The sequence below is a fragment of the Phallusia mammillata genome, chromosome 5 (genome assembly GCF_965637545.1).
Source record: "Phallusia mammillata chromosome 5, kaPhaMamm4.hap1.1, whole genome shotgun sequence".
In the NCBI taxonomy this organism is placed as follows: Eukaryota; Metazoa; Chordata; class Ascidiacea; order Phlebobranchia; family Ascidiidae; genus Phallusia; species Phallusia mammillata.
Genome location: NC_137256.1, coordinates 25,720,220 through 25,745,318, shown reverse-complemented (window position 1 = coordinate 25,745,318; position 25,099 = coordinate 25,720,220). Strand labels below are relative to the sequence as shown.

Here is a 25,099-nt window from a genome sequence, read left to right as displayed (position 1 = left end):
TACTTCAAGCTTTAAACAACGGCCCAATGTTACTTTTGCAAAAACATGGACTAAACAGATTGTTTTTTTGTGTGTTTGCAAATGTTGTTTGATTACTGTATCGTAAACAGACACAACAATGGCTGTAAGACATCAATAAAATGCGGAAAATCTTAAAAACGAAGCAAACTATTAATGCAGTGATAAAAAAAGACGAAGATAAGGTCAACGCAATCACTAAAAAAAAGACAGATGATTTCGTAAAAAATAGAGTGCATGAATAAATAATATAAATGCAACGATAAAAAATAACTTTACGGTATTGATATATTTGGTAAATTCAATCTGTATCGTTCATTTTCTGTTTGACTCAGATTTCTACATACCGCTTAAAAGAAAACAGTATTTGAATATAGTATAGGCTTACGATTTTTCCTGTTTTAAGCCTAACAATGTTTTTAGTTACCCGATTTTGAGTGGCTTGTTGCTGAAATGTTCAATTTTCACAGGTTTTGCCTCCTACCTCACCTTTAAATCACGTTCAATCAAAATGGTAAAAATATAACATTGATCGTTGATCTTAGGCTTACATCTGCATTTGTTTAAGTGCAACTAGCAATTTATGCGATTGACCACAACCACAATTATCGAGTCACTTTTTCGGTTATTTGAGTGATGCTTACAATGTATTAGGTATGTTTTATAAGACAGGCGGTCACCTACAACGGTGGTTGAACCCGTAAGTTCTGTTCACCAAATAAAACAGCGTACACGGAAAACACCAGTGCGGTTTCTTAGTTGCCATATTTGACAAACGTTCTTGATATTAGCCTGTATCACCCAATCTATAAATCACTTTACTCAAACCAATTCCCAATCACGCATGCATTTTATTGCCGGAGTGACCAATATGTTGTTTATGTACATATGCATAGAGAAAATGCACGAATCCAGAATTTGTTCGCTAGACACACAACGATCGAGTCAACTCCCTCTACTAAGAGGCACCAACCAAAGTGAAAACAACGACAACAATCCAAAAAGTACAGCCGCTAAATATTGATATATTATTACTATGGGTACACACGCGATAAAACGTCACACTACACAGTTTGTTACGTCACAGCCAGACGTCATAATGCGAGTACGTCATTAATGTATTACGTAGCACGCAGGGGTTGATGAAGCACTCGAGTCGGATAAAAAAGGATTTATATCTTTGAAGATGGAACACGGTCCATGACGTCACACACATGACGTCATAAACACGTACCTGATCGATGACGTCATATATCGACAAGAACAAGTTTTTGGTTGAAAAGAATCACAAACAAAAAATACATGCAAAAAAATTGTGATCATAATAAATACAAGGAAATTTCACTTCGTGTTCACAATCGGCGTTTATTCGTTTGCTGACGTCATAAAGGTCATTAGCAGGTGTTCGAACGGTTTTATTGTTCACAGTATGGACACTATGCTGCGCACCTGAGCGACTGTATCGTGATCTCGATTGGTTAAAAATTCGACCAATCACAGAGGTTCCCGCCAAAAACAGGTCCCCAGTAAAAAAACAGAAGTACGTGACGAACACAGTTACATGCTGCACACTACAAAAGTACGAAGTAATTAAATAAATAAACAAAAAACGAGCACGGTAGGCAGGATGCCGTTGTAACGTCACACAGAGCATTGTTTTTGACACAACAATGTACAGATTATGGCTTTCAATCGAACACTATGACTTCATAGAAGGATGTTGCGCAAAAAAAAACAGGCTGCTGTTTATTCGATGCTAAAAACGAGCTGATAAAAGGTTACAGAAGGTCGTTGACCCCGTACAGAAGAGTTCACCGCCGTCGAGGTTACTCGCGGTCAATAGCATGCTGCATAAAAGCTAAAAGCTGCGGGCTTTTGCATAAACAAGCGCTTTGCGATAAAATACGCAAAGTTTGGGGCAAGATGCCTTGGATAAAAGAATTCGCCACAAGAAGCGGGAGGCAAGTCGCTATAAAGTGAAAAGAAACTCGATCCAACAACGATAAAACTCTAACCACCAAATTATAACAAGCGCAAAAATCTTTCACGGGAGAAAAACGATTTAATCTAGGGGAAAAATAAAAACTAGGAAAGTTAGGAAAGTCCAATGCCTGCATGGTAACCGGTCATCACGCTTGTAACCCCGCCCTGGTGATTTTGATTGACAGACAGATTGAGCGAATCAGAGAGATCCATCGCCACACTAGAGGCTGCGTTTCCTTGCATGAGACTAGGATTAAACTGCTGCGTCACAACGGCAGAAGCATTGAACTGTGGCGATGCTCGTTCATCCGGAACGGGGCTACTATGAGTGCTCACTCGAGCGTACGACTCTGCGTTGAATTGTGGGTAGGCACCGCTTGAGGTGGGGGCGCTAAATGCTGAGTCAGCATGATTCAGCGGAATTCGGGCTTGTGACATGTTGCTGTATTCAATGTCTTGTCTGCGAAAAAAACATCAAAAGTTGCGATATTTTTCTCTAACCGTGCTTGTTTCCATAGCAATATGACGTAACATGGCGATGACGTACCCGGCTTTTGTGCAGACTTGAGCGAGTAGAATTCCTCTCTTATGTTTGTTGGCGTGTTGTTCTATGCCGGACAGACCGACCACCGAATAAGTACAGCCCGGTTGGAGACAGTGAAAGTGGGAAGTATTTCTGTGTCTGTCGGAATTTAAATTATTATTTCACAGTTTCAACGTCATATTATTGTGACGTAATTGACCGCCAACTGATACAATCGACCAAAATTAAAGCTGGGATTAAAACCGACCCGATAGGACCATGTTGTGGTATTTTAGAAACATGCTCTTCTGCCAGAAAACTACTTTTGCATGAAACCTTGTAGGTTGAAAAAGTTTTCACCGTTTGCTGTTACTTATCATTTATTAGCTTGATGCTTTCATACAGAATTTCCTCCGTTTTATGACATCACAGATGGTGATTGTTACCTGTACTTGCACGTGTCCCGCATACAATCCTCCTTCCCTCTGAATCTCTCGAAACCGGATTGTTCAAGTGTATCAGCTTTAGCGTGTTGACGTCGATGGGTTCCAACTTTCGCGCTGTCTGTACACCTGTCACGTCACAATACAAATTTTGTTCCAAGCAAAATAAAAATTCTAATAAAAACGATTTAAGTCCACCATAGCGCTTGTTACAAGGACTTTGCAAGCTTAAAACGGGTTTCTTAACGGGCTTTGTGCAGCCAACCATAGCGCTTGTTACATGCACGACTTTGCAAGCGATTAAAGCGGGTTTCCTAACGAACTTCGTGCAGCGAAACACGACCATAAATTAGAATTCCCCCCAGCCTCTTGCAAATCTAAAGGCTCGTTGGTAGCAAAATATCGACTGCGGAATGAACTCACTTAAACTGGCATCTGAGACAGTGGAAATGTGTGCTGGTGCTTCTGTACTGGCAACCATCTACTTCACAATCCTGTGTTGTCTTGAACCGCTTGAAGTCGTCCCTCACCAACCCGGCCACACGTTCATGATGCTGCTGATGTTTGAACATGTGAGTGCGACCTGTGAATCTGTACATGCATCCGTCCCTCGTGCAGTGATAATGCGAATTTATAGATTATAGCATGCTTTTATCACCAGAAAGGAGGATATATTCTCAATTATATTTGAATTCTGTGAAAAGGGTTTTACCCTCACTACCCACATTTTTTATGTTGAATAAATACTTATTTACATGACAACGATTTCTATGAATGAAATATGACGTACTTTAAACACATGCGGACACTGGGTGTCGCCACAGTTCTCCGAAGACTCGAACCTTCGAAATCCTTCTATGACGTCATTATTGATTCGGAATTTGGCGAACATCGATGGATTCTCGTCGTTCGGTTTCGGAACGAATCTGCTCAACAAAAATTATTTCACTTTATTTGAGAATTTCAACTGTTACGTCATACTACTATGGCGCAATGATCGCAAATAGTGACGTAACATTTAACAAGATTTTTTTACATTTCGGGAAAGCCTAGTTTTTGAATAAATAAACCGAAAAACAAAAATCGCTTGACTTTTCAATAAGAAATACGTTTTGTGTCATCAAGTTTTTACTCCACGTTTTCTTTTGCTATTTTGTCAACAAAATATTCCAATGAGAATATCAACTATTTCTCTGGGTTTCGTGTTTATGTGAAAATTTTGGGAAACTTTTTTGCTCGCTTTAAACTCCTGACATTTAAACTGTTTTGCATCAAAACGAAACCGGCAGAAAAAAGTTCAGGTTGCGAAACAAGTCAGTGAGAAACTTCTCCTCACCTGTTGACAACTTCCGGGTCAGAAAAATGAAACGAACTCCCCTCCTCTTCCGGTATCTTCTCAGGGGAATCACCGTTTGTCGACGGCATGTCGTTCGAGAATTCTAAAATTCCATTCAAACAGTTTTGTTTAGATCAGAAAAACACAAGAGAATGTGTTGGAATGGAACAAAACGTTTCAACAATAATTCTGTCATATATTTAAACTTGAAATACTAAGATTAAATGCGAAAACGGCACTTAAAACGTCGGATTAGAGCAAGGTTCACCGCAATACTTCAATTGCTTGGTACCAACGGTTCGTCTGGGGCGTTCAAAATATTTTTTAAAACAGCTCAAAGTGCTGGCTACAATATACACGGACCTAAAAAGTAGCTTGGTCAAAACAAAACTGCCAGAGAACGTGTGTGTGTAAAATATGTTATGTTGCTATTGTACAAAATATTCGATGTACGAAGTAATACTTAGTAATGAATACAATATATTATGGACGTTTCAACAATCGCTTCTGTCACCATTAATGCAATGGCAATAAAACGATAATTGCGTGTTATCAGGGATAAAAATGCTTTTATGAATTACGACGGGAAACGGGATTCTTAGCTTCTTAGTTTAATCGCTACAACATGTTATTCATAGAAAACATAGAAATAAATTCATAGAATTCATGTTATTCATAGAAAACTTATCGCTCAAAACTCACTCGAGTTGGATTCGTTGCTGTTTGAATCGGTGTCGGGATAATTTGCTCGTAAATCCAGCACCCCCTCATCCGACGAAAGATCGTTGCTTTCAAGTTGGGCAGGAAGTGACGTAGAGTGAAGACTCGTCACAGGTCGGGGGGAACCCATATCTCCGCTAGTTGGCGCCAAAGATTGCCTCCCTGTAATTGAAAGGTTTGTGGTGAGCGAGCTCGTCTCGGTCGAAGCGAAATAAGTGAAATATTTCGACCCCGAACCTTTCGATATTTGCTCCAACATCGCTATCTGCGGTCGGCTCAACTCATGCATGAAATTCGACGGTTTCTGTAGAAACGACGATGGCGTCACTGATGATGCAGTCGCCTGTAAAGAAAAAAAAATTGTTGAAGTAATATTTTCAACTTTTAACAAGATTTTGTGATGGAACTTTTGTATTAGTGTCAAGCATATCAGACGCCGTTTTGTGTTGTTGAATTTTTCGTGATAATTTTCAGGCAAAGATTTTCTATTTGTTTTGTCAGTACCTGGCTCGTATCCATGGCAACGCCTGGACGCTGCTCGATCTCGTCCGCTTCGTCCACTATCAGCGGTAGAGAGTCGTCGCCGGAATCGACGTTGCTGTGGTCGATGTCAGTCGTGTCTGACGTCATATCTGCAATAATAATAGAAATCTTAAAACTCTTTTCGTGTCTTACTTGCCGGACTTTGACGATAATGTTTTGTGTTTGTTTGTGCAAGATGTTTTACAGAATTGTTTCTTTCTGGAAAATACCGAACTAGCGTTTCGTATGATTATCGAATTTGTCGTTCAACTGGTGTAATGCTAAACAAAATATTAGTTGTTGTTCGAGAACTTGTATTTTTGCTGACGGTTTGCCCACCAGAACTGTAAAGCTTCTTCAGAGCAATGAATTATATATTGCGAGCACACATGCAAACTGTTTCTTCTGTTGTTTCTTACTGTATGTTTGTATGTTTTTGTAAGTGTGTGTGTGTGTGACATTTTGGTGCAAGTTTTGTGTGTGTATACGTAGAAACTTTTTTCATGTTTCGATTAAACACGTGCTGTTTCCGATTAAACATGTTGTTTTGTATGTTTCTGTGCAATTGTTTATTTCTGTATCTCACCCATTCCGTTGTAACTCCTCCCCAACATTCTGCGCAGATGTTTTCTCACGTGAGTTGACATCTGATGTTTATATTGGAAAGCAAAAGCACAACCGGCTCTTATGCAGTGATAATGACTGAACAATCCGTTGTACTTGCAATCTACGAAACAAATATGTACAGTTTGCTAAAATAAAATACTTTTCAAACAAAGTACATCGCTTAGGTATAATGTGTCTAAGTGCGGAATGTGGTAAAAACCAAAAACCAATAGTTCACCACGTAACTTTTTAAATCTTCAATTTGCTTAAAAAACAATGTATAAGTTACAATTTGAGATAGCTAACAAATTGTTTTATCTCTTGAAGACAACCAAAAGGTGTAGTTTAATTGTTACAATTATTAAAACAAGGTCCCAACCACACTAAGCAATAAAGGAAAGATTTTCGCCGTTTTATTTTGCAAAATTGGAACATTTAAAAGAATAATTTAATCTCTTGAAGACAAACAAAAGGTTAATTGAGGTTCAATTGATGAAAAGGAAATGTTTTTGCCGTTTTATTTTCCAAAGTTGCAGCATTTAAAAAGCTAATAATGAATTAAATTATTAAAATTATTAAAATATGGTCCCAACCATTAAAGGGAACATTTTCGCTGTTTAGTTTTGCAAATTTACACCACATAAAAACCCACCATATCTTCCGCATTGCTCCTTCTTTGTGTAATATTTAAATCCGCTCGCCTCTCTTCTAGCAATCTTCTCATGCTTCTTCATGTGCCAGGGAAGTTTCGACGTTCCTATGGTAACGAACTGACAACCGGGTTTCAAGCAGTGGTAATGTCCCCTCAACCGAAACTCGCAACTCTGAATACAATTTCGTGTTAAGTCGACTCGCTGGAATTTCACTAACAGCGTCGACAATGTTTTAAAGCTCTTAGACTTGTATAGATCACAGTACGCCAGGCCCATTGAAGGCGCCATACCGAATCAGCCGGTCACCAAGCATTCACCACCACATGGCAAGGCGTAGGCTGCAAAAGTCTAGCCTTAGGTGTGTAAAACGGGTCACATATTTAGTAATTGGGCCCTAAAACATGAGGATAAAAGTCGATGAAACAGCAGCTTAGCACTAGCACATAGTTTCAATTTGATGGATTTATTAAATCCAGAAACACGCAACATTAGTTTACCGGGTTAGGACACATCTTCTTCACTGTGTAGCTTCGAAAACATTCTTTTGCCGCTTTTGCATAAGCTTCCAAACTGTCGTGGGCTTGTCTGGATGAAAACAAACAAGTGTCAGGAAAATTACGATATTGTTTATTTTAAGTTCACGTTTTTCATGCCCTATGTTTGTGTTACGTATTTTTGAGCCCCAAAACAATGACGTCATAAACTATGTTTTTTTCGCTGTAGCTATGAGCTAACCAGGTAAAAAACCCGGTGACTGGGTTTCAGTCGGTACAGAACCGTCTCACGAAATTTTATGAGACCAGCGAACCGGTTAGCATTACTGGTTACTGTCAATGGACTTTTTGTAACAGAACCGGCTGAAAAATATGGCTTTTGTGATAAAACCGGGTGACAAAAAAATTGAACCCCACCACAACATGATACATAACATACCTGTGCGTTTGAGCTTTGCCGAGCGACTTGCAAACGTATCTGCACCGGTTCAGAGTGCAGTGCCAGTGATTCTGCATCATATATTTGCAATCACGACGCATGCATGTCATTCTGGTGAAGAAATAAACACAGAATTGTTATTTTGTTGATCCTAAGACCGAGCTCATTCGGTATGGGAAACTTTAACACACTTTACGGCATAGTTACTTTAAGCTTGTATCAAGTTTTTTCAAAGATCACGAAGGTAGTTTCAAGCAGCTTTGAATTGTTGCGAATATGATCGAATCCCAAACTTACCCAGGTCGGATGTGGATGAAACCTTCCTCATCGCTTCCTCCCATCTTCTTCATCAAATCCAAGTGTCCTCCCAAGCCACTAGAGGGACCCTGTGAGCCCGACATCGCTTGTGACATGAGAGTGGGGTTCTGCAGCATCATATAAGCCCCAGTTGAGCGGGGTTCGGGGTTCAAAGTCGGGTAAACGAGCTTTTTTTCGGCCACCATCCGCGATATGTATTTGTACACTGGATGGTCGGCATAACTCGCCATGTTTACCGGGGGAGGGGCGCTCACATTCGGGTAATCCCCACCGCCGTTGTTGTTGCCGTTGTCGTGGTTACCCATGTCACGTGACTGGTCGAACTGCGCGCGACTGAGCACGATGTTCCGCTGGGTGTCGCCCTCGCCGCGCGGCAAATGACCGCTAGATGGAGTTGTAACGCGGCTGGGGGAGCGAGGTCGGGGGGGTTCGTCCTGGGCGGGAAATACCGGGGAGAATTGGCGCGCGATTGGTTGTTCGAAACCCGATTGTTCCAGTTTTTCGTGAAATCTGTGAAAAAAATTAAAAAAATGCAACTAATTTGTTTGAGAACAGTTTTTTGAAATGTTTGAACCGTTTTGTTAACGAAGTTGTTGAAAGTCGGCTTAAGCCTCATACTGTCGCTATGGTTACCACCAATAGTTGTTGAAAAATTCAGTTTAGGAACAGAAATCATTGCACAATAAAAACTTTTGACATAATAGTCGTCTGTTATCTACAGACTGAAAACTTTGACAAGTCTGAAGTCGTCCACCGTTTTATTAGACATATATATATTTTTTCTGTTATCTACATTATATATAGATATTAGATAACCTACAAAAATGAATTCAATTTTTATACCGGTTGCGATTTCTTCCAGCTTATACCAAAATTCCTTTTATGTAAAAAGGCCAAGTTCCAAATTAGTGTTTTCAAGCCTCGATTGAAGCGTTACAAAACTGTTGTGTTTATCAATAAATTGTAACAGAGGTTTTGCTGGACAGCTTACGTGGTGTGAGTTAGCACGAGATGTTTTTCAGTGAACACAGCACAACAATCCTCTACAGCACAGTGAAAATGATGACACGAACCGAATACACAGTTGGCGACGTTGCATTCATCAGGACCGAGTCTGTGTGAAAATAAACATTTTATTTGCAAACTTCAAAACAAGTTGTGTGTCAACAAGTTGCATTTTCTGCGTTTTGTGCAAAATGAGGCAGAAATATTTCGTTAAAAGCGGCACTTTGCATCTTTTACATCTTTTTACATTATTACAGCCATTTTTATTTCAACATAATACAGGTATTGCCATTTAACTTGATTTTAAGTTTGGTTAAAATCGCAATATAGACATCATTGTGAAAACTTTGATTTTTAAAACATCAAAGGCCTCAGCTACAGATATTTTTCTATGCGCGCGTTTAACGAGAAAATCTTCGTCAAAATACAAGGAGACAAAATGAACTAGAAGGGTGGCTTAGCACATTTTACCATAGCATATACACTACAATCTATTCTGCAAACTGTAATATATTCTCTATATTTATTTTTATTGGGTCCCATATTAGCCAACATTTTTTATAATCTTGATTTGTTTCTGCAGGCAGAAACTCATGGGTCCCCAAAACCGCAAAGTTGTAAACAGACAACCATAAGAAACGTTGCTATAAAGTCAAACACAGTAATTGGTAGTGTTACTTAAAAAAAGAAGTTATGTAAATTACAAACTGTCCAAATCTCATGCAATTGAGACATTGTTATAAGTTTGTGTGCCTAAATAGCATAAAACACTGACATCTCAAAACGGCATATTATACAAACTGTCAAAATGTATTGTTGATTAATTCACCCATTTTGGGGGGTTGGTAGGGTAAATATTAGGGCTGCAGGGTGAAACACAATATTCGACAGCTACAAATGCCAAATTCAAAAAACTATCAAAAATTCATCCAAATCGGACGTTTTATAAACAATAGGTGGCTTAAGCAGTAAATATTGGGCTACATGGTGAAACACAATAATCGATGCCCTAAAATAGCATAATGAAAAAACTGTCCAAATTGTATTCAAATCGGACATTGTTTAAAAAATCACCCATTTTAGGGGGCTAGTGGGGTAAATATTGTGGCTGCAGGGTAAAACACAACAAACGATGCCCTAAAATGGCCCAATGAACAAACTGTCCGAATTTCATGAAATTCGGACATTGTTTAAAAAATCACCCATTTTAGGGGGCTAGTGAGGTAAATATTGGGGCTACAGGGTAAAACACAACAAACGATGCCCTAAAATGGCACAATGAACAAACTGTCCAAATTTCATCCAATTCGGACATTGTTTAAAAAATCACCCATTTTAGGGGGCTAGTGGGGTAAATATTGGGGCTACAGGTTAAAACACAACAAACGATGCCCTAAAATGGCCCAATGAACAAACTGTCCGAATTTCATCTAATTCGGACATTGTTTAAAAAATCACCCATTTTAGGGGGCTAGTGGGGTAAATATTGGGGCTACAGGTTAAAACACAACAAACGATGCCCTAAAATGGCCCAATGAACAAACTGTCCGAATTTCATCCAATTCGGACATTGTTTAAAAAATCACCCATTTTAGGGGGCTAGTGGGGTAAATATTGGGGCTACAGGTTAAAACACAACAAACGATGCCCTAAAATGGCCCAATGAACAAACTGTCCGAATTTCATCTAATTCGGACATTGTTTAAAAAATCACCCATTTTAGGGGGCTAGTGGGGTAAATATTGGGGCTACAGGTTAAAACACAACAAACGATGCCCTAAAATGGCCCAATGAACAAACTGTCCAAATTTCATCCAATTCGGACATTGTTCAAAATTTACCCATTTTAGGGGGCTAGTGGGGTAAACACTGGGGCTATCGAGTCAAACAAAACAAATGGCACATCTACATAACCATATCTACCATCTGTGAAAGTTTCATCCAAATCCATCAAACATTTCAGGGCAAAATGGGGTGGACAAACTTCAGGGAAGAAAAAAAAAAAAAGAAAAAAAAAGAAAAAAAAAAAAAAGAAATCGAGTAAAATCAAGATGTGTCCCCTTCAAGGAAGGGGACCCATAAATATGCAGATTAGGTGCTTACCCTCGGAAAAACTTGAGCACCGCTTTTGAGGGTTTGTCAGATTGGTGAATCTGAAACAAATGCAACACAGCGTTAATATTGTCTTAATGTCAGCTTAAGTTGCTGTTGTAATGTTAAGTTATTTTACCTCCATTGGTTTCTTTTCACTTGATGACGTCGAATTGCTCTTCGATGAAAGATTAAGAGCTTGGTCCTCCACTAAAAAAATTATTGCTATTAAACCGATGACTGGATAATATGACATAACAAAAAAATTGGAAAAAATTAGAACCACTATATGCGGACTTGAAAAGTAATTTAATTAAAAACTTCTGCATGCTGTATGTTGTTATGTTTTTGATTTCAGTTTTAAAACGATTTGAAAGATATCCATTTAATGATGAAAATAACGGCCAAATCAACGCTGCTGCGCACCTTTTTAGCAATCTTTTATATGGCTCAACTCTATATAAACGGGTGTAACTGATGTGACCCTTAATATCACTGATGATGGCATGAGCATTTACCGATGCATTTAAATAATAATGCATGTAATACATGTCGCTTTTTACGTCCATTTGGGCCATCATTCAATTTATGAACAGATCCGTATATAGTGTTACCAAGATACGCATATTTTGAAACATTGCAATTTTTCTGGGATATCCAATACCGTATTTTTTTTTATTTACTCTGTTCAGCAAAACTCAAAACCTCACTTACTCTGGTTTTGATGACTTTCATCAATAAACGAACCATAGTTATCCCTATCTTGCTCCTGATTGGCTGGCAGGCGGTCAGGTGACCTAGCCGTTTCGCTCCAGTGCCCACAACGTTCTGCTTGACTGCTTTCTTGCTCGTATTGACTTTCACTCTTGTATGTTGAAGTCTAAAAATGAAAAAAATCTGTGATGGGTATTTTATGATTTTTGTGTTTATGCCGCTTTATAAGAAATTTGTATTTCTCGATATGCCGTTATCACATGAAGGCGTCTCATACAAAACGTCTAAACGTCGGTTATTTGTAAAAAAAACTGCTGGAAATGCAATACTCGTTTATACATTCTGTGATGCATTTACAGTGGGGTTTTATGTGGGCAATTTCCAATATATGTTATAGCGAATGTTACCTCCATTTGATCGTTATATGCCGGTGGTAGAATGTACGGGTTCATATTTCCCCGAGATACAACTTCATCACTGGAAAACAAAATATTCATTAGTGGTTAGTAAAAGTTGTTAAAACGAGAAAAAATAGGTTTACTAACAATTGGGCAAAAAGGCTTTTCCAAATTCAGTAAAATACACAATTAAGTGTAGAAATCACAGTACGCCAGGCCCATTGAAGGCGCCATACCGAATCAGCCGGTCACCAAGCATTCACCACCATATGGCAAGGCGTAGGCTAGAAAAAACTAGCCTGCGGTGGGATTCGAACCCACGACAGGAGTTTTCCGGGACTCACACTCTACCAACTGAGCTGCACAGGTTCGGTGGTGAGCTCGTTAAAAGTCGAATCACAAGCACCGTTGCCTGCCTTTTATGCTGCACATTCGTTGTAAGTAGAAGTAATAGTTGTGATAAAAAATACTTCAACCGAAAAAATCACTCAAAGAGATTTGAAGTTGACAATTTAAAAGGTGGAAGAGCGAAAGAAAACTCACCGTGGAGTTGATGACATGTCGGGTTTCATTTCACCGCTGGATGGCAGCAGAGGAGATGCAGATGTCGATGGGATAAAAGATGAAGGAACTGGAGGATTAGAAGATTCAACTTTTGGGGTGAAACCCGATAAAGTGTGGGGCAGGGCAGCTGAAAACGAGAACAAAAATAAAAATTAAGATTTATATTTTAGGACATTTGACTCGATGACTTATGCTTTTTTAAACAATTATTTTACGAACTGTTATCACTGATGATGGCATGAGTATTTGCCGAAACGTTTGAACGTTTCAAATAAGGCTTGTCGCTTTTTACGTCTATTTGCGCCGTTGAATTTATCATTAAATTTATAAACAGATCCGGTAAATGTACATAAAAAGTGACATGCTTTATTATTCAAACGTTTCGGCAAATGCTCATGCCATCATGAGTGATACGAAGGGCTACATCTACTAGGCTGTTATATTCGTCAATAAACTTATGGACAGATCCGTGTATAGTGTTACACAGTTGTTAACATTTACCGAAAATTAACATTAAGAAGTAAAACGAAAACCCACCAGTTGCTACAGTTGTCGGAATTGAGGCTAAAACTTTTCTTGCCGCTTCCTGCAACATGGAAGAATCAAACTTTGCGCTTCCACCTGATCTGGATTCGAGAACCAGCGAAGGAACCGGACCTGAAACGTGAAACGTTGGGAATAATATATCCGGGTCGGTAAAGCTCGCGACAAAAAACTTTTTCCTAATGTTATCAAGTATGTAAAAGCATAGAGCCAATAAATGATAAGCTGCAGACAGTGCACGCTGTTTTGACCTATAAGGTCTCACAAACTGGAGTGCCGTTGGATGGCTAACAAGTCAATATGGCCGATCTCTCGTCACCAGCTGCACTGATAAGAACTTTAAGGTCGAAACAGTGTGAACTGTCAGCTTATCAAGTAGGCTTTTGAACAAAAAAGATGAAAAAGTAAATTTAACGAATATTACGTTTTTCAGGAAAAACTTTCTAAAAGTCCTCTTTTTAAATGTGAACAAGATTTCAGTGAAGAAAAAGTTTCATAGAAAGCAAGAAAAATAAATCTCACGGTTGAGTAATCGCGACGCGACGTAGGGGTAAATAAAAGATGGCATCAAAACCGGGGTTGGGGGGTTTCCCCTGACACCCAGATAGGACGGGGGTCGTCCAAAGGTCACGGGGGCTTGTTGATGTCTCACTAAGGACTGCTGCACCACCGCTGGAGGGAGGTGTGGAGCGCACGGAGCAGATGTAAGAGGACGGGAGGAGCAAGAGGAGGAAAGAGAAGTGAGAGTGGGAGGAGGAGGAACAAGCTCTGGAGAGGTTGCTATGGCGACAAGATAAACGGAAGAATAATAAATTAGAAAAGGTTTTTGGCACAAAAGTTTCGAAAATTAGTAAAGAAAAGAACCATCAGAAAAAAATGTACAAAGAGAGAAGAAAAGCTTTGCAATGAAAAAAAAATAACTAACTTATGTGCAAAGTACTTAGAAAAGAGTTTTGTGCACCAAGAAAAGGTTTTTGTCACAAACTGTTTTGATAGGAAAGATGAAAAACAAAGATTTGCGCGGAAAATATTTCTCATGTAAAACAAAACGTTCCGAAGTATTTTTTCTTACTTGAGCTTAGACTGTCAGATCCCATAAGATCTTGTCGGTCGTGTTTCCTCTTGTGAGACACCATCTGGCTGGTTGACGTGAATGAAAAGCCGCAATTATTCCGCAAACAGTGAAAGTGGTTTGCTGTGCGGTTCCAAGCACATGTCGGAAATCTGAAACAAAAGTTTGGACTAAAAATTTAGTGTTTTTCATATATGTTACTTGTTTTTGGTCAAGGGCTCTAAACAACATTTCTTAGGGAGGATAAACAAGTGAATTCAAATTTAAAACATCAATCTTTGAATATATAAGCTATTGCTGCCAGGCATAATATCAAGTTTATAGAGCTCTTCTGGCAAATGTATTTTTATTCCGACGTTTCGACGTCCTATACAGGTCGCCTTCATCAGGAAAAAAAGGCAACGATATATTCAGTTCAAACAACTTTTCAAACAATTCTCCTTGATTTAATCCTTACTATTTTACGACTTACTGACAAGCTTCGTTCTTGTAAAACTTCTTAAATCCCTGTCTGGTGTACGCGTCATCTCTGGTGTGGTAAGCTTTATGTTTCTCGATGTCACATTTGTTCTTGAAAGTGAAATTGCAACCGGGACGACTGGGGGATAAAACGATCGTTCAACAAGTTGTCCAAATCAATCAGTTTAAACATATAGGCTTTTATGGTGACAATAATACATTAATTTGCAACATGCTGACTCAGCAATTATTGTCACCGTAAACGGCCTCTGTTCTCTGTTGCGCCACCTAGCGGAAATTCTCAAACCTGGTAACTGTGAGTTCTTACGTAAGTAGCTCTACCCCAGAAAACTTGACCAGTAACATAGAAACTCTACTTTTATGTCCACAAAAACGCACTTTTAATGAGTTTCAGAAAACTAATATCTTGCACAGGACTTTCAATGCAAGTCCGCCACTACTTATATTTTGAAAGTGGAAGCGCGCGAGTGTATTTTAAGGTACAAGTAAATAAGTGCACACGGCCGTGGGATGTCGGCCTTTTTAAAATAATAACCTAAAACACCAGCTTGAAACTCACGTGCAATGGAAGTGGGTTGTTCGTTGGTTGACAAACGGACAATCTGACATTCCACATGATTCCGTGGCTCGATATCTCTCAAATCCATTGCTCACAAACTGTTGGTTCTTCTTGTGGAAATTTTCGTGCGTCATCACATCAGAAGTGCTAGTGTAGACTTTCGTGCAGCTTGTCTGTTCACAAATTCATTTATTGTTTGTTTATTTCTATGATGGAATAAATTCACGCACTCTAGCACCATCTGGTGACACGCCGTGTTTGAAAACATTGAAAAAGTTGATTATAGACGTTATCACAAAATGGAACAAAAATGCTAACTTTAGTAAAACTAGAAGGGTGGCTTAGCACATATTGCCCTTGCACATACACTATAACCTATTTTAAAACATAAATATATTTCCTATGCTTATTTTGTATTGGGTCCCATATTAGCCATTGTCTTTTATAACTTTAGTCGTTTCTGCAGGCAAAAACTCATGGGTCCCCACACATGTAAAGTTGAAAATAATGCAATTCGAAAATAATGCAAAACCATGAAAAAGTCGGGTGATGTAAGGTAAAACACAGTGATCGGCACTGGGCTTAAATAATAATACTATGTAGAATACAAGCTATAAAATTAGATTCACCCCAGATATTGTTTGAAGTATGTCCTATTTAACGTTTTAAAAAACTGACCCATTTTAGGGGGCTAGTAGAGCAACTAATTGGGTTCGACACACAAACTAAAAAATATGTAAAAACCACAATGACTCAATCAATAGTACTGCAAAATTTCAGCCCAATCCGCCAATGTTTAAAATTTCGACCACTAGAGGTGTTTTGAGCAACAACCGTTGATGTTTCTGACGTCATAGGGCTGTTAACAGGCCCCTAACTGCCATGGCGCAAAAACGACCACCAAGCAACCCACCAATGAGCAACATACAACTGGTTGCCCTTGTAACACTATTGCTCCAAAGAAATCTTTCATTTGTGGTGACCAGTAACATACAAATACGTTTTACACTTTAGGGGCTTGTGGGGTAAATGTTAGGACTACAGGGTTGAACGCAACAATCGACACATATAAATGGCATACTATACAAGAAATCCAAATTTCAGCCAATTCTGACACTGTTTAAAAACTCACCCATTTTAGGGGGCTAACGGGGTAAATAACGGGGTTATCAACAAAACAAAGTGGGATGCACATCTACATAACTATATCTACCATCTGTGTAAATTTCAGCCAAATCCATCAAACATTTGATGGTAAAACGAGTCGGACAAACTTCGGGGTAAAAACACCCATTTTAGGGGGCGAGCGGGGTAAATACTGGGGTTACCAACAAAAACAAAGTGGGATGCACATCTACATAACTACATCTACCATCTGTGTAAATTTCATCCAAATCCATCAAGGATTTGATGGAAAAACGAGTCGGACAAACTTTGGGTAGAAGAAAAAATAAGAAAAAAAAACAAAAAACAAACAAACATTTTGAGTAAAATCAATATGTGGGGACCCATAATTATCATAGTACACAAGGCCCATTGACGGCGTTATACCAAATCAAACCGGTCTCCCAAGCATTCCCATGTGGCAAGAGGGTAGACTAGAAAAAGCTAGCCTGCGGTGGGATTCGAACCCACGATAGGAGTCTTTCCAAGGCTCGCGATAGAAGATCTACCAACTGAGCTACACAGGCTCAGTGACGAACCCGTCGAAAGTTGAACCACAAGCACCGTTGCCTGCCTTGTATGCTGCACATGTCAGCTTCGTAATAGGGCATCGCCAGATTGACCAATAACCACAGCAACAAAAGCGCAAAATTATTGTTGATTTTCGTTTAACAGAAATAGTTTCTGCTTAAAATTGGTAAAATTGACACTTTTTAGATTTTTGAAGGTTCTCGCAATGCCTTGGACAGTTTTAGGTACCTGACGCAATAAACTTGAATCGCAAATTCGTTACAAAATGCGAGTAATGAGTTAAACTTACATGCAAGCAATGGTAGTGGGTGCTTTTCCCGTTCAAATGGCAGTTACCAAATTGTCTCGAGCAATCGTCTGTTGGTGCGAATCTCATGAAGCCATGAGCTAATGAGTTATCTCTCTTCTTATGCATGTTGTAATGACGAATCACATCCGACTTGTTGGTGAAGCGCTGGATAGATATGTTTGAAAAAGATCAGCAATTTTGAATTTTTAGGGTCACAAACGTTAAGAATAGGTAAATAAGACGCTATACATTTACGGAAAACGGTTCTATAAGAACTTAGCAAGTCGTATGAACAATGCCCACTTGCAGGGGATTAACCTGTTTTTTTATGTTATTGTAATGTTAAGTGTATTACCTGAAAGTTACAATCACTATCAGTGCAGTGGTAATGATCTCTGTTGATATGAGGACAAGATGCTTGCATGCAAGGGTGCTTTGATGTGTACCTGGAAATATATAAGACTGTTTTAATGCTCTTCTGGGGTGAAAAATATTCTCTGATAATAGTAGAATCGTAGAACGACCGACACAGGAAAATATTATTTTACGTTTAAAAATACAAAAAAATATTCGCTTCACTTATTATCCGCGTAAAACTGAGAGAAAACAAGTCGTTTCAACAGATGCAAAAAAGCATCTTACTTTGAAATATATTTGTCAAATACATCCTCGTCAAAGTTGGTTGGATCCAGAGTACCTTTTTTGATTGAACTAAAAAAATGTAAAAAAACAAAATTAAATATATAAGTTATTGTTGCCAGGCATAATATCAAGTTTATAGAGCTCTTCTGGCAAATTGTATTTTTATTCCGAAGTTTCGACGTCCTATACAGGTCGTCTTCATCAGGGTAAATAACACTGAATGCGCGTTGCACTGTACTACGGCATGTATAGGACGTCGAAACGTCGAACTAAAAATAGATTTGCCAGAATAGCTCTATAAACAAATTTAAATGTTGATGAAAAATATTTCTCAGCCTAAATATATGTCAATGATAATGTAGCCTGGAAGAAATAGAAACAAACAAGTTACACACCCGACTCCACTTGATACAGTTCCAGCTGTTATTGTGTCGATCGAGTCGGCATTCTCACTATACTTCACACTAGGTGGCACACAAGAGCTGGACGAGACCTGAAATAATAATAAGTGTTACAGTGATATAGATCAGGTCCTGTAAAGATTATGACGGGCCGCTATGTGTAATTTTGTCAGCATTAGATGATAAACTAAGACTGTGAAATTTACTGGACAAGTTATTGAGTAGTTTTAACAGTTCTGTTTGTATTTACACATTTTTTCAATTGAAACGTATGTTAATGAAAGATTTAACAGTTCACCAAAATGAGTTAAACTGTTTTTATATAGCTGGCATTTATGTTTTTAGTAAAACTACTCTTAAAATATGTGTCTTGCGTTCCTAAGTTACATAATATCATACGTTTACTTCAGTACACATATACATATATTGCTAAAAAGCATGTATTAAAACACTTGTTCAGTAACAGCAACATATATGCTTACCTGAGAAATGGCTGATGATCTTTTGAATATTTTCTGCAGAAGTTCCGCTTTTGAGTTAGCTGAAGCATGTTCTAAAATGTTTTAACATAAATCAGTGTTAAAATGAGTTTTGTCGTTAGTCGTTAGAAGTTGAATTACAACTTCCGCAAGTTAAGTACTGAACCACTTCCTTTAAACACAAGGCCTGTTTTTTTAGTGAACTAACATAATAAAAAATTATCATTTTTCCTCTACTTCTGTCATGTAATGCGCTAATGGTAGCTCGTAAGCCAAAGTAAATGGGTTATTTCATTCAATTTTTAGTCTAATACAAGTCAATTGTTGTCGACAAGTAAAATTTTTTTTTAGATAGTCATGAAGTACTAGTGTTGATAAATCAGTAATGTTTCTATGTCAGAATTAGTCTACACCACTTTTCCAACTGCACACCCTCAGACAACATAGGTTATTCAAACAGATTTTCTAAAACAGCTTAGTCAGCGATGGTCAAAATAACATACATGATGTTAGAAGGCAAAATATTGTGTGAAGTACTGTATTCTTTATTGAGTAACTTTTTTACAAGTAAACATCATAAATTTGCAGTGTATCTTTGAATTTCTCTTATTTACAAGTTACACACCTGCATTGCTTGAAACGATTGAAGCCATGAAGGCTGCAGCAACTGCTGGAGGTAGACTGGCTGAAGAAAATGGTTTGAGGGGAGGGATTTGATTTGAAGATGTTGGTGGTGTGACAGCCTGCAACATACAAACTTTATCAACAAACAAAATATCAAGCACCAAAAATTTCTGGTCTGCAATGGCACACAAATGAAGATTTACACCGTTAAAATACTGTACAGTTTACAGAAGCAACAACAGGAATATACAAAGCTTTAAATTAAATCTGATCAGCAAAATGCAGGCGTTAAACATTTCGATGGTTCACATTTAATGTACTGAAGTCTATATTTCGTCTAACAATGCCTAAAAGGTGTAACTAAACTTTTATTTATACTGAGTAAAATCAAACAGTAAAATGTGTGCAATTTCAATGCGTATACATCCACTCTTTTCAACACTTACATTTGATAAACAGTAAACAATAAAAACATACCTGGTATGCTGTGGTATCAACATTTGTATTATTCCATGATGTGGGTGGGTTCCAAGTTGCATTGCTACTAAAAAAATGTAAAAAGATAGACTAAAATTTTTTTTGTTAGCTTACAAAGCTTTACTAAATTGCTAATCAGCTCATATTAATCTGGTGACAAAACGCAAAGTATGCAACCTGTTTTTGAAATCTATGATTGCTATTTTAAATTTTTTGTTGGATTAGGTATAATTTTAAAGTTAGCAACAACATTGTCTATATTAGAATCAAGGGAAATGACATCTGCTTCACAAAACATATTTCTTGCCAAAAAAGTTTAAAACTTAAGAATTTTACTTGAAAATCAATGAAATTGGATTAATATTTATTTTCTACCTTGTGTTGTGAGTGTCTTGAGAAGTTTCATGTTCAGAAGAAGTTTGAATCTGAAATTAACAATATTTTGAACAAAGTTATTACAAAGCACACTGGATCTCAAAATAACTGTGGTTTGGCAAAAGTTGGTACTTACAGTTGATTCTGGTTTATTGCTGGTCATAGTTTTCATTTGTCTAATAGCGATCAAGTCTTGATGAGTTAATCCTGCTTTAGTCATTGCTTCAATCAGAGGAGTTTGCTGACCTAGCAGTTCCATGAATCTTCTGTATCTAAATTAGACATATTGGGTTTAGTTAAGATGCAATTTGAGTTGATACTTGATTTCACAAGAAGTGCTGTGTTTTAAAATTACACAAAAGTTTGAAAATGATTTTGATACAGTCATTTCTTGTCTCATATTCATTATTCTTGTCATCTGTTTTCAATAGTTGGCTTTTTGGTTCTTGCTAAGCAATAATCTCTATGTGTTTCGCCCATAAGTGAAGCATAATGTTATCAATGAACTAGAAGGGTGGCTCAGCACATATTGCCATTGCACATACACTACGTACACTTTATTTAATAGGTCCCATATCAACCAATGTCTTTTATCGCCTTAGTTGTTTCTGCAAGCCGAAACTCATGGGTCCCCCACACATGCAAAGTTGTAAATAATGCATTTTGCAAAAAAATACTACGAATAGTTTTGGTGCTATCTGTTTAAACAGGGCGATAAAAAAGTCTGCAGACATTCGGACATTGTTTAAAAATCACCCTTTTAGGGGGCTGGTGGGGTAAATATTGGGGCTGCAGGGTGAAACACAACAATCGACACCTAATTATTGCACATAAAACAAACTGTTCAAATTTCGACCAAATCGAACATTGTTTAAAAGTTTACCCATTTTATAATGCTGGTGGGTAAATATTGGGGCTGCAGGGTGAAACACAACAATCGACACCTAATTATGGCACAAAAAACAAACTGTCCAAATTTCATCCAATTCGGGCATTGTTTAAAACTCTACCCCCATTTTAGGGAGCTGGTGGGGTAAATACTGGGGCTATCGAGTCAAACAAACCAAAAGGCACATCTACATAACCATATCTTCAATCTGTGAAAGTTTCATCCAAATCCAACAAAGATTTGTTGCCAAAAGTGCATGGACAAACTTCACGGCGGAAAAAAGAAAAAAAAAGAAAAAAACAAAAAACATAGTGAAATCAAGATGCGTCCCCTTCAGGGAAGGGGACCCATAACAAGTTTACTTTTTAACCAAACTAAACTAATTAATCCATCAAATATTGTTTTCAGGCAGAAATATAAATTGGACTTAGAGAAATTGACAGCACAAACTACATAAATTCCCGGCACATAATTTGTATTACTATCAGCCTGTACCAGTGACCCATTTCTATAAACTGCCAATAAGATTAAATGGCAATTCTGTAATTCTTTTGTGAATTTAATCCCACGGGCAAATTCCAATGCATTATGCGAGCAATAATTTTAATGAAAAGAATTATGTTAGAATATCACATATACAAGTAATTCTAGTGTGTACGAGTAAACTTGGTATAAGCGTTCACTTATTCACAGAATTCAGTTTAAAATTAGGCAAGAAATGTGTAAACACCATTTTGTCTTCACAAGCCGATAGCTTTTTTCATTTTAACTATTTTTTATCCCACGTTTTTGTGAAACTTACTTTTCCATTCTGATATGAATGCTGTTATCAACGTCCATCTCATTTCCATCACTCATGTGTCCTGCTGCTGCTTGTGATGCTTGTGGTTCATGGTCAACTTCACTGTCATGCTCAATACCTTGTGTTGATCTCTCCTCTACAAAAAAAACAATACAAAAAAGCTTAACTTTAACATAAAAAACTGCTGTTAATTGAAAAAATGAAATACAAAGTGGAAAATTTGTTAGACTTAAATGGTTTGAGGGTATAGTGATATTGATAGCAGAAAAACAGAACTAAATGGAAGTTAATCTACAGCTTTGCTAGTAATGCTTATGGCAGCAATGAATATAATCTATAAGGTTAAGGTGTATATGCCATATTTAAAATGTAGACTGTTAAAGTTTAAACAACAATTTGTGTAATTTGCCACCTTGTATAGTTTGTGTTTAATTCAAATAAACATGTACATGAGCTATTTGCTTCTGGACAGCAATTTCCTCAAATTTGTTTTCAGCACAATGTCAATAATGTTGGATATTTTGCTTGTTTTATCCCAAGGTTCTCGTTTTACAGTTTAGTACATGCTTGCTTTTATAAAACATTAAATTTAAATAAAACATATTTATTATAGTTTCAAGGTTTTTGCATGGTTTAATAACAGGGCAACAAAAATTAAACAAGAAAATTAAACCTTCATATTATGTCAAGGAGCATCTTGTGGCTTATTCACTTGCCAGCAGACAGCCGCTCCTTAGAGCAGGGAAACAAACTTTTAGAGTTTTATAGAAATGTTTGACGGCTACTTCCTAACTTCAAGCTTCCAAAACATGAGTTCGTTTATCGCTTGTGTGTTGAAAACCCACACACCCCACAAAGGAAGCCAAAGTATTTGGTGGAAGATTAGAACAACACAATATCACACGGGCTGATTAACAAAATAAATGATTCATTTCCAGGGCAAAAGATTAATGATTGCCAGTTGGACAAAACACAAATGTTTTTTTTTCAGGTTTTTCTTCATTATCAACAATATTAACTAGGGATGTGATTAAATTTTTTTAAAAGGTCATATTAATTATGACATAATAATATTTCTAATTATATTCTAATGTAATAATTATATATTATTTTTAATTTTTTGTGCCAATAAAACTTTCATAAACTCCAACAAAACAAACAATGTGTTTGTAAATCTAAAAAGCAGAACAAACATGTTACCTTCATCAGTTTTTTGTCGCTTCACGGACAAATCGAGGCAGGGCTTCACTTTCGGGTTAGGGATTTCACCGTCAGATGTGTTGTTTTCAAAATCTCTCATTCTTTTTTGCTCGGAACGATCATCATCTGTAAAACAGTGTTAGAGATAAAACAAAAAATACTGAAGCATGTTCTCTTGTACATGATGCAGCATGGAACTTGGTTTAGCCTATATGATAGCATTTTAAATGATTGGTATATGGTACAAAAATGATTGGTATATGGTAAAAAAATGATTGGTATATGGTAAAAAAAATATTGGTATATGGTAAAAAAATAATTGGTTTATGGTAAAAAAAATGATTGGTATATGGTAAGAAATTATTTGTCCCAAGTCCAAAATGACAAATATAATTCTAAAGCCATGACTATTTAATAGCAGTTTGTTAACGACAGAAGTAAAGTCAGTATTTGGTGCACAACTTTATCAAAACCAATATGTATTGGAACTAATATGACATCACAATGCCCTCTTAGTTGACTTCCTACTTTTTGTACTCAAAATATTTTCTTTGCTATCTTGAGCAAATTTAAATGAGGCAAACTGAAATACATTGAAGCTGTGTTTGTTTTCACAACAAAGAATAAAGATTGAAATAAATGAGGAACAAAAGATGCACTAAGTACAATGGGGCCTTTAACCAAATATCAGTTACAGATTTTAATTAAATTTTGAAAATTAATTTGCGTGGTTTGGCAGCAGATGAAAATTCATTCATTGTTGTCAATATATCCTTAAAAAATATCACCACAGTAGCTAAAATACTATGATTTCATAGAAAACTAGATGAAGTTGTATTGAAAAATATTTCAGCGCTAAATTAGACTCGTTCAGATGATTTCTGTTGCACAATCGGAGGATTTTGACTAGGGTTCCTCTATTTACCGGATTTTTTCATTCCCGGGAATCGGGAAATATTTTTTTCATTTCCCGGGAATTCCCGACCGAAAAAGTGCCTATTTTTTCGTGAATAATTATGTCATTACAATCGCTAAAATTAGTTCATTTTCGCTAGGGGCATCTAATTAGTGATTAGTCATGATTTTGTCGAATAAAACTATATTTGCAAGCTTCTTTAACGTTAACAAGATTCGGAAATTACGAAAAATAAATTCGTTATTTTTAGTACCGCTAGGTAGCACATTTCGCAAAAATAGTTTACCACCTCATATAAAAACGCTTACTTACTTTGTGATTAAAATTACAAAACGCCCTATTTTGGTAACAGTTAGCAGAAATTTGAACATTTACGGTATTTTTTCACAAAATTAACACGTTTTTGCTTAATTGTCTGTTTCCCGGAAATTCAATACAAATTTCCCGGGATTCAGGATTGAACTTTGCCGGGAAATCCCGGAAATTTCCCGTCGAGACATTCCCGGGAAGGAACCCTAATTTTGACACAAGGTTTACTTTGACATATAATTTCCTCAAATATTTAACACAACTGTAAAGCAATTGCCTTTTTCAGCATTTTACCCAGCTTGAATCATTTCATTGTTGAAAAACAAGCTACGGCCTGTTGAAACATTTTAGTTTATTTATTTAATTTGTTAACAGTGTTTAAAACTGATTGTATCTTTAGAGGGGAAGTCTTACACAGAAATTGTTCATTGAGTTGTACACCAAGCATTTCAAGCATTACCTTGTTTACTTGCTGAACTTTCGATCCCTTCATCATCACTAAAACCCTGTGGTTGCAGAA

At 37.2% G+C, this 25,099-nt stretch overlaps 1 protein-coding gene across 1 annotated transcript; it reads right to left on the bottom strand.

Annotated features, from left to right (window-relative positions):
- Positions 1–849: 849 nt before the first annotated feature.
- LOC145228713 (zinc finger protein castor homolog 1-like) lies at positions 850–25,099 on the bottom strand. Its single transcript, XM_080093958.1, has 37 exons — positions 25,040–25,099; positions 23,355–23,480; positions 22,155–22,290; positions 20,600–20,735; positions 20,464–20,513; positions 20,089–20,155; positions 19,613–19,730; positions 18,991–19,061; positions 18,503–18,600; positions 18,108–18,176; positions 17,821–17,911; positions 17,466–17,630; positions 15,482–15,654; positions 14,915–15,040; positions 14,443–14,594; positions 13,893–14,150; positions 13,365–13,484; positions 12,807–12,954; positions 12,273–12,342; positions 11,866–12,031; positions 11,291–11,361; positions 11,164–11,213; positions 9,047–9,169; positions 8,035–8,565; positions 7,738–7,848; positions 7,302–7,389; positions 6,804–6,975; positions 6,132–6,272; positions 5,528–5,655; positions 5,261–5,366; positions 5,006–5,185; positions 4,304–4,406; positions 3,756–3,893; positions 3,391–3,597; positions 2,971–3,096; positions 2,549–2,683; positions 850–2,461 (listed from the first exon to the last, which is right to left on the bottom strand). The coding sequence occupies exons 2-37, from the start codon at positions 23,452–23,454 to the stop codon at positions 2,113–2,115; spliced, it is 5,073 nt and encodes a 1,690-aa protein (XP_079950084.1). The 5' UTR covers positions 23,455–23,480; positions 25,040–25,099; the 3' UTR covers positions 850–2,112.